Consider the following 10,669-nt stretch of genomic DNA (forward strand, 5'->3'; position numbering starts at 1 on the left):
GCTTTGTGGAAAGGTCTCATGCTAATGATAAAAGCCTTTTTTAATGGGTCACTTTGGGTTATAATGTACCAGGTTGCTATACTTTTAAAATGTTGGTCACAGAGTATCATGGTCTTTGAACTGGCTCCTACTCCTAAAAAATGGTTAAGTACGAACAATCACGTAGGTGACAACCAAAAATTCCCTTCAGCCTCAGTTGTGTTTCTTCTAAGATTTGTGTAACCAACTGATTTCCATGGGACAAGAACTATGGTAATAGTGGGTTCGACTATTACACAATTATGCTAATATTTTATTAATTCAAAAGCACTTTACAAGAAAATAGAAGTATGGCTTCCAATAGGAATGTTATACCTGGACTTGATACCAAGCTCACAGATTTTAGTTTTGCAAGGAAAAACAGGCTTTCGGGTTAAACAACAATTTGTAACCAAAACTTTAATCCCAAGGATTCTCACAAACATATTACAAATGACAGCATGAAAAAAAATAAATCTTGCACAGTAACTCAAAGTTCAACTCTACAATGTACCCTTAAACTGGCAGGCCACTGGTATCTTGAATAGTTTCAAATTACCAAACAGAGATTGTTACAAAGAGCTGTGTGTTCATATACAGCAATCACATAAGGAACTTATGACCTAAAGCAAAGGTAAACTAACTTTCTTGCAACTTCCAATTCTACACCAACTGGACACCCCTGCCCAGTATGAAGAATAGTTTGTTTTTTTTTTTTTTTAAACCTCTAATCTAGTTTAACAGTACAGCTTAATTTTTCCCTGCTGGCGGCTTGTGTTCACACCAGCTTTTAAAGACTGCTTCTTCAACTACAGCTGCATACTATTATCCCAGCTATGGAAAAACTTCATTCAATTTTTGCCAGTTTTTGTAGTATTAAATGTCAAGCCTTAGCTGGGCAGAAGTTAGAGGTTTATTATCAGTCTATGTGAGACTAAACTTCAAACCAAATTCAATTTTGCTTAAGGGAACATTGTAAAGTAACAATTCTTGATATTACATGCCTCATATGATCCGTTCAAATCATAGAGAATTACATCTTTGTCACTGTTCCAAGAGACAAACAAATGTGAACAGCTAAAACATCTTAAAAATGCACCAAGCTTATGAAGTCTCAAACAAAACTTGAATTTTCTGTACATACTCCTGTCAAATGAAGTTATTTCCTGTACACCACTCCTCTTGCAAACTGGTCTTCTATTTCCTTTCATTTGACCTAGATCGGCTAAAAAAAAAAAAAAAACCAAGAACAAAAGTTAACGTACATTACTTAATGACACAACTACATCAAAGACTTTTATGGAAAAATAGTAAAAATAATCAAAATGGCTTCAGGAAGAGCAGGTCCTCGTTAGTATAGTGGTGAGTATCCCCGCCTGTCAAAATGGCTTCAGGTGACCAGTTCTGTTTTTGCTTCATTGTTTATACACAGTCCAAGTCATTAAAGATCTTACCTACGAGACCTAGAGAAGGATCGGGAAGGCTTGTGATTTCTCTCCCGAGACAGTGATCTCTCTCTCCTCCTATCTCTAGAAAGGGACCTAAAACCAGAAGAAGAAAAATAGGACCATTCAGAATTATACACAACAAACATCTGTACGAAGTCTTCAAAAATTAAGTTGGTTCGTTCCGGCAACACTGGCTCTATTACACCACTTGATTCATTATTAAAGCCAAAGTCTTTTTACCATTAACCATGTCATTTAGAGGACAGTTGAAGAACAGAAGCGCGGTCATTTCTGAGAACGTGCCCAAAAAAGGTAGTTATTTACCTGCTCCGGCTGCGGGAGAAGCTTCTCCGTCTTGGAGATCTAAAAGCAGAAACAGGAAAATTAGGCTAATTGTCAATTAGTATTTATGGCGTGAGGCATTTCCCAACTTTTCAATCTCACTGTTGGGCCCAGTGAATGTGCCGAAGAACTGGCACCCATCGTCCAAAAAAAATAAAACAAAAAAATAAATAAAAAACAGGGAAAAAAAAACAGAAAAGAAAAAAAGGCACAGAAGGATTAAGGAACCAAAAGCTCAAGTGAAAAGCAGGTATTCCAACCATGGATTCACTTTAACAAAGAATGCTTCACAGCAGATCTGTCCAATGCAAAACTTCATGTCAAACTAACTTCACTACCCAAACACCACACCAAAATATAGTCCCACAAGTAGTTCCAAAAACAGTACCATAAACCAGTATTTGGAACCCATGCAAACCTGTAAGTCCATGACAAGACTTAGGTACCAGGTGGATAGTGTAATTTTGTGAAAACGCGCTAGGTGTAAATACTGATGCCATTAAGTGCTACATTAGAACTGCATTTGTGATCGTCACATTTAAGAGTGTGTTTAGGCTTATAAAAATTACCTTAGCTTGGCCCACTTCACCCCCAAAATTTAAATTTTGAAAACTGTTAGTAAAACCATTTAAAGGTGATAGGATTCAACAAATTTTTGCTAGAAAGGAAAGCTAAATCTGTTAGAGTTATTAAAATTTTTAGTTTGGCATCTCACACATGCAAATAAGTTTCACTTGAAGGTCTAGTTACATTATGAGTTCCCTATCACCCTTAAAAGTTTTATTCAAGCAATATATATGTACGTTACCATTCAATTATGCACAGCCAGCCTTTGATCCAGAAAAAAGAATTACTTTAAGCCGCTTACTCCTTATTTTAACCAGCAGTAAACTGTATAAGCAGGAAAAACTTACTAGTTTTGGGTTTCAACAAGCTAGAAATGGTGAGGTGAGGCTGCCGGACTGACGGCCAGGAAGAATTTGCTGAAAAGGTTTTGCCAGATGTTGCGTTGGATTTAGTTGGTTGGCGAAGGGGGTGTTGTGGATTTTTCCTGCTTTTTTGTTAGCCGAAGGCTGCTGCTGTAGTTGTTGTGAAGACATTTGGTAAATAAACAGCTGAGCTGATTGGCCAGGAATGTGTGGGCGGTCGAGGTGGCTGCTGCCGATTTGGTTAAGGTTGGAGAGAAGGCTGAGAGAAAACAGCATGCTCGGGAACCAAAGGGCGGTGCAACCTGACGACTGGCCATGCCTGGGTCATGTGAAACGACACCAGCCAAGCTGAATGGGGCGCGCTGGTCACATGACGCTGAAAGGGCTAGTTGACTGGCTAATGCAGACTCAGAGGGTGGTGAGAAGAGACATGATGGTGACTCTGTAACGGGGTTCATTTTTATTAATAGATGGACCAAAAAGCACAAAAAAAAAATGAAAAACAAGCCATCAGTACAACCATCTATTTAGCTAACAAATACTCTTTATTATGATGGGCAACAGTGTGTTGTTTTGTTTTTCAAAATAGCAAAAGGGGCAAGATTTTGAACTCCTATCTCCTAGAAGGACTTCACTCACCTGTAAGAGGTAAATTCAGTCCTATAGAAACTATTTTGGAGGTTTGAGGAGATGTGGAGTTAGCATCCAGACAATACTGCCTGGTCCAAGAATGATGCCATTTTCAATTATAAAAAAACTGAAATCTCTCCTATTTGGGTTTGAAGAACAGATGACTGGGATTACTTTTTTTAGCCCCCTTTATCGGTCAGTGACTTTAGTTTCAGAATGATTTCTACTTTACCAGTTGTAACATTACAACAGCTGCCTGGTTGATAAATACTACAACCGTGCTAATAGTAGAAAACACATTTTTGTGAAGAGCTAGAGTTGAATGTAATGTTTGTCATTATGGAGTCAAGAAATGGAAAAAGGCCTAAATTGAAGTATAAGGGAAGACTTGGAAAGATGCAACTAGAAGATGAACTAGAAGATAGATCCAAGATAGAAGTTACTGACTACCAACATGAACAGTGACCTAAAGACAAAAAAGCCAACACTCAGCACAACTCACATACCCCAAACTACACCCAGCACATGTTTCATAAAAACCTCCGATTCTTCAAAGTTTAAAACCCACCAACAAACTTTAAGAGAAATACCTGCTCCTATTAGCTACTCCATTACACCAATACCTCTAAACACGCTCTCAAGTACCTGCGGCGAGGTGGAGGACTCCTTCTCCGATAATCATCTCGAGGGCGACGACCCCAAGACGGTGGTGGGCCACGATTTCGACTTCTCTTTTCACCATTCGAGAGTTCCACTCTTACTCGGCAGCCACATAATGTTCTAAGAAGAGAAGAAACATTATTAAATTTAAAAAAGCCAAACTGACTTTCTAGGAGATGTGTATTAAAGCAAAAAGAAAGCACTCCTAACTTAGCTTCTTTGCAAAGTACACACCTGGATGTCTGTAGAATCCTTAATAGCAAAACAAGTTTTTCTCATCAAGAAAACCAACTTCCTTACATTTTAGTGCTTTGTTCGAGTCCATCTAAATCACTGGGCTCAATGTTAACTTGTTAACATTACAAGTATGAAACCCCTGGATTCATCCTCAAAGAACTAGTTCATCTGTACATCCTGCTGGGAGATCCCCCAGCACTTGTTTACTGATCTTACTGTATTTGCTTTGCTGCTGGTCTTTCTCCTCCCTCCACAACCCCTCTCCATGCAAAAGCAGTGAACTGAAGCATTTTGGCCATTTCACATCACCATCTCCCCTCAGTGTTCACACAATAACTGACACTTAGGAAACTGCAGCTGAGAATAGTTGGGAACAAAGTAATCCCCCACCTCTTCATTGTTCCACATCCGTTTCGATAAACCACCATTATTTGGACAGTGATTGAGAAGAGGCAGGGTCCTGGAAAAATCTGTTTCTATCATCTGCTTGGATAAATGACCTTTTACACAGCTTTACAGTCAACCCTCAGACCCCTTAACTTTTGGATCTTAAGGATTAACCACTTATCTTGGTTTCATGAAATCCAGCAGTTTTCAAAGACCAGGAAGGAGGGGGAGAAGGGCAGCACCTGTTCCCTCTAAGACTCAGGTGTTACTTTATCAGCCATTAAGAGGACACCGTAAACACAAAAGGAAATAGCTACATATTCCCCCTAAATATCTAAACACTTAAAAGATAATGGCATAAGCCCACGTAACCATCATCCAACTACAATTGTCAGTTTGTGGCCATTCTTATTTGAAGAGTACCTGATTTCCAATTGTTTCAGAACCAATTCAAAGGTAACACCACGGGTGACACTTTGTGGAAGGTTTAGATCAAAATGCTTTAATCACATTTTGGATGCAAAAATCCACCCAAGAATTGACCCACTAAACTTATCTCTTCACTGGCCACCTGAATAAAAAGATCTTCCTGTGTATCACCAGTAAAACCATTCAGTCCTTTTTCATTGCAGCAAAGACTTTACATAAGTCTCTAAGAACCTTAACTTCAGATAGCCAAGAAGCCATCTAAAAGCCACGTATCCTAGGAATTTTAAATATTAAAAACACAACATATTTATTATCAGTATAAATTAGTCATCAAATTACCTCCCATCTAGTTCTCGAACAGCATCGGCTGCATCTCGGGGATCTTCAAATTCAACAAAAGCAAAGCCGGGAGGGTTTCTAGCAACCCACACACTTCGGAGTGGTCCGTAATAGCCAAAAGCTCGTTCCAATTCAGTCTTGTTACCATTGTTTCCAAGATTACCTACATAAACCTTACAGTCCAATGGACAGGAATCACGATGCATTTCTGTAATAAAAAGAATACCCCAAACATTAACCATTTATGCAATAATCTACACAGTGACAAACAGATCCTTGAGAGAATGCTGAAATACTAAAAACCAAACAAGTTACTACCCTCCAAACACCCATTTTTCTCTCATCTGTACTGATAACCACAAAGAAGCCAGCACGAATTGCATTAAGAAAAAAAGGTCTCCTTGAAAAATTGAGGGGGGAAAACAAACACCGAAGGAGCATTTACTACAATCTGGGCACAGAGTTAGGGACTTTATTACTACGATTAATTTCAAAAATAAAGCACTTAGAAAAGTAGGATAACTTGCTCAGAAGCAAATCCTGGAGACACAAAAACCAAATGAAACCATGCTTAAAACCAGACGGTAGTTAAAGCCGAGTCACTTGAAAAGTGGTACTAATGTGCCCTCATAAGCAAAAACTTAACCAGCTTCACTCCTCGAGCAGCTAAGTGTTAGGTTTTTTTAAAAAATGTACATCACGGCAGCACTACTCTCAAAAGCCAAAATCAAAAGATAAATAGATAAGCAAAATTACCCATACAATGGAATATTACTCAAAATGAAGTACTGATAAATGCTTCAAACATGAATACTGAAAACATCCTATTACAGATGCCAGACTCAAAACTGCACATGCTATGAGTCTATGTATATGAAATATCCAACAGGTAAACCCAGAGACATTACTGGTTACCAGGGGCTGGGGGAGAGGGCAGAGGAAATGGGGGAAAGCTGCTTAATAGGTAGGTATAGGTCTCCTTAGGGAATAAAAAAAAGTTTTGCAACTAAACAGGATGGCTGCACAGCATTGGGAATGTACTGAATACCACTGAATTGCACACTTTAAAATGAAATTTATGTTAATTTCACCTCCGGGGGGGGGGGGGGGGATTTCTTAGTGCACGTACTTACTGCCTTTGGGGGCTTATATTTGATAAATCTTCAAAAAGTCACCTCGACAACGAATCTAATCAACTTGTAGATCAGTTTCAACTGCAAAGTGTAGCCAACCCAATAACTCAGCTTAAGGGCTTCTCCTAAAACACCACGTTCTTCTGAGGTTACCCAATTAAAATAACTAGTGCAGACACATCCTATTTGCATGACCCCACCCTGTACCCAGGAGTTCTGAAGCCAAATCATTGCTGGAGATTGTTTTTTTAAAAAACTTAGCCGTAAACCGTTTCAGAGTTAACTATCAACGGGAAGCTGCTACAAGAACAATGCTACTCAAGGAAGATCCTTCGGTTTAAAAAAAAAAAAAAAGTGATAGGGTGTATAAAGTCAGATTAAAATTAGATAAAAATACGGGTGAGTACAGAAACCAAGGAATACGGACCAAAAGGTCCAATCTCGATTGGTGACTTGAGAAAAAATTCCTGAGTAGCTTCCAAAGAAAACGTGGTGGGGGGGGGGGGGGAGAGAAAAAGGCGCCATAAACTCAAAGGCCGCGGCGCGGAGTACAATTCAGTTAGCGGCTTCCCCCCCCTTCGCCTCAACTTTCGGGTAATCTCACTTCTCACTTCACCCCCTGCCCCGTAAAAGATTATAAACACCTCCACTTTTGAGGCCCAGGTACATTCTCTGATGGGTCAAAAGCCCCCGCCACCGCCCCATGCTGAACGTCACAAAATGGCGGCGGCGTCTCTTTGTCTCAACCTGGCGCCGCCATTGGGCCTGGTCCCTCCGCGATACTGTTAAGGGCCATTTCCCACTACATCCCTTTAGTCGCCGGTCACTTACCGAGATCGTGGGTTGGAAAGCGGACGCTCAAATCCACACACCCTCAGATGGGTCTTCCCGCTTCCCGCTCCCCTCCCCGCCCGGCTCCCGCAGATGCTCTCCCCGACTTGGCGTCCACGAAATGGCGGACCACCGCCTTCTCCTCGCCCTTATTTATACGCCACGCCGAAGTCACATGATTGGACGGGCTCGCCCAATGAGAGTCGGAGGAGGCCGTGACGTTGCGCCCGTTAACGCAACGAGAATCACGGTTGCTGGGAGCGCGCTCTGGCGGTGCTGCTTGGACGGCGGAGACGTGCGCCGCCGCGATCCGGTCATCTCAGGCCTGGGGCTTCCTCGGGTGTTTACGCGTGGCCGACCTCCAAGTTACCCTCAGTTCTCCTCTCCCTCGTCTCCGGGTAGACTGGGGTTTCATAACACCACTGTCGTCACTCCCAAACCCCGATTGAGCCGTTTGCTCCAAATAAGATTTAGATACTAGAAGACTTCATTAATTACTTCATCCTGGAGAATGGTTACACTGGAATGAAGACCATCGCGTTTACAAACGTGCTTTAGAGTTTCTCCCAAGGTCACTGAGCTGTGTGAGGCCAAGCTGCCACCAGATTGTGCCCGCCCACGTCCCACGCTATGGAAAAGCCCGATCTGGAAAGTCGGCCCGATTCTGGCTGGTTTCCCGCCTCTCACACAAACCGCAGCGTTTGGCAGAGAGGGGTGGCGTCATTAGCCCGGACTCAAACTGTTTAATAGAAATCAAAGGCAAATGAGACCGGTCAGGCCATCTGGACGCTCACCTTTAGCAAATAACAGCAAAAGGAACTTCCTGAAGAAGAATTAGTTTAAATACTGGGCCCCCAAACGAATGCCAGGAAGGGCACCTCTGGCCTTTCTCCTGGATGAGGCTAGGTTGCTATGTTGACTTGAGGGTGGGACTCGGGTCCTCAGACCACTCATATCTTCCTCTGTTTTCCACTTCCCCCTAGAAAAACAGAGGCACAAGAATAGTTAACTACTGGGAGAGAAATACCTCAATCGTGCTTGAAAATGGTTAAGATCTCCCTCTCTGGAACAGTGAGTTAAGCTGGGAAGTTTGTCTGGTGTCCTGAAACCTACTCCCCTACCCTCTTTCAGTGCTGTCTGACTTATTGCTAAAATTTAAATCTCTCAAGAAAAAGAAAAAGAATAATACCTTGTATTTTCAGTCACAAGGTGAAAGATATGCCATTATTGACTTACAGCTCCCAGACACTTTCTTTTGAAGCCTTACCTCCTATTGTGGCTCTACAAGGTTTATCCATAGTGGGGGGAAAAATACAGAAATGTAATGGATCTGAGCCTTAGTTTTCTCACTGTAAAATACGAATTTCATACTGCAGGGACTGAGCCAGGACCTGGGCTGGCCCTAACCTGGGGTGTTTCCCAGGTGAGGGGGGATTTTAGCAAACCCTTTCTCTTTGTCTTCTTACTTTTCTTTCCTTCTCTAAATGTTTTTCTCTTCTGGCTCACTTATATTGCCTTGGTTTGATCCCCTTCTCTGTGTGAGCTTTTCTCCTCTTTTAAATTTTATTTTCTTCTGCCAAAGCAAAGGCTTTAAAGGCAGACAGTCCTGGATCTAAACTATCAAAGTCCCCCTACTTATTACCAAAGTATCTTGAGAAGAATCCCTTAACCTGTCTCAGAATTATTTTCTTCTGTAAAATGGGATAATAATATCAGCCTTGCGGGGTTGTTACGTGTTGTCTCCTCCCACAGGAACTTCAGCTTTTGTCTGTTGTGGTCACTCCTGTGTATCCCTGGGGCCTAGAAACAAATCTGGCACACAGCACATAAACATATTTGGTTTTTGTTTTTTTAACATGTACGTTCTAAGATTTTATTTATTTATTTGACAGAGAGAGAGCACTAGCAGGGGGAGTGGCAGGCAGAGGGAGAGGGAGAAGCAAGCTCCCCATGGAGCCGGGAGCCTGATGCAGGGCTTGATCCCAGGACCCTGGGATCATGACCTGAGCAGAAGGCAGACGCTTAACTGACTGATCCACCCAGGCGCCCCTAAACATGTTTGTGTAATTATTTAATGACTTAAAGAAAGTATGTATGTAAATCACCTGACAATCTCTATTCAAAAAATGCTCTTTTCAAAGAGTATCCTATTCTTTCCCACCATTTTTCCTGTTTTTTGGTTTATGTGTGTGTTGCCCGTCCAGCATGCATCTTTCAATGGAGCACTCTTAATCCCTCCAGCTGTATTCCAGGATACATTTTGAACCTCCTATGGCCATCCACACACACTTTTCATCTTCTGGTAACAGCATACAAAGTGAATTATCCATTTAAATTTTGGATTATTTTAATGTTGCTTTACATTTATTCAACCACCAACCAGTCTTGAACCACATGAAGCTTCAAAGGGCCCTATCAGTATTTCTTGGTAGGGATAAGGAATGGGGATCATATGTCATAGTAAACATCTCTCGATCTCCTCTGGGGAACTACCTGTCTCACTGTAGACTGTGGTATTGATTCAGGTGTGGTTGGGTTAATTAAATCTTTCCAGTTCTTAGCACCCCTCCCCCACCCCAATTAGTTCAGGAATGGATGAGCTATCCAATCAGACCAGTCAGCTGCTAATTCGCTAATTCTAGCCCTGCTGCTAGGTCAACCAGAGGTGTGCTCATTTCCTCTGACTAGTGGGTTCCTGAGACAGGGCAGCCATCCTGTTTCCAGGAGGGAAGAGGCAGTCTGCAGTGGATCCAATCTAAAGGGAGAGAACTGAGAGATGCGGAATAGAGTCCTGGAACTCTTGTTTGAGAAGACCTGATCCCAGTTCGACTTCTGGAATTCCCCAACGTACCTTCCCTAACACCTCACCCAATTTGCCTAAGTCACTTGATTTTTTTTTTCCTGTCACTTGCAAACAGAAAGATTCCAATTACTTCATAGACCTACACCTCTGAAACCAACAAAACACTATATTAATTTATTGAATTAAAGTAGTTTAAAAAAAATTCCAAATACAGAAATTACTCTGACACAGACTTCTCAGTACCTCAGATTGAGAATCACAGCACTGAGTTTTCTTCTGATTCTCAAATTCACCCCTTACCAATTCACTAAGTACTTTTTTTTTAAGGAAAAAAAAATGACTGATAGCCAGGCATTAATATCTATGTATAAGAATTATACTTTAATATACTTTAATATTATGATTGAGGTTATTCCCAGTGGCAGCTCTTAGACCCTATGAAGCAAGGAACAGAGCAGGATTACCAGAAGCCACTAAATGCTA

At 41.4% G+C, this 10,669-nt stretch overlaps 1 protein-coding gene across 1 annotated transcript; it reads right to left on the reverse strand.

Moving 5' to 3' along the window:
* Positions 1-271: 271 nt before the first annotated feature.
* SRSF3 (serine and arginine rich splicing factor 3) lies at positions 272-7,533 on the reverse strand. Its single transcript, XM_036097229.2, has 6 exons — positions 7,384-7,533; positions 5,420-5,627; positions 4,013-4,147; positions 1,791-1,829; positions 1,473-1,559; positions 272-1,243 (listed from the first exon to the last, which is right to left on the reverse strand). The coding sequence occupies exons 2-6, from the start codon at positions 5,623-5,625 to the stop codon at positions 1,216-1,218; spliced, it is 495 nt and encodes a 164-aa protein (XP_035953122.1). The 5' UTR covers positions 5,626-5,627; positions 7,384-7,533; the 3' UTR covers positions 272-1,215.
* Between the last annotated feature and the right edge of the window lie 3,136 nt (positions 7,534-10,669).

The sequence above is a fragment of the Halichoerus grypus genome, chromosome 9 (genome assembly GCF_964656455.1).
Source record: "Halichoerus grypus chromosome 9, mHalGry1.hap1.1, whole genome shotgun sequence".
Lineage (NCBI taxonomy): Eukaryota > Metazoa > Chordata > Mammalia > Carnivora > Phocidae > Halichoerus > Halichoerus grypus.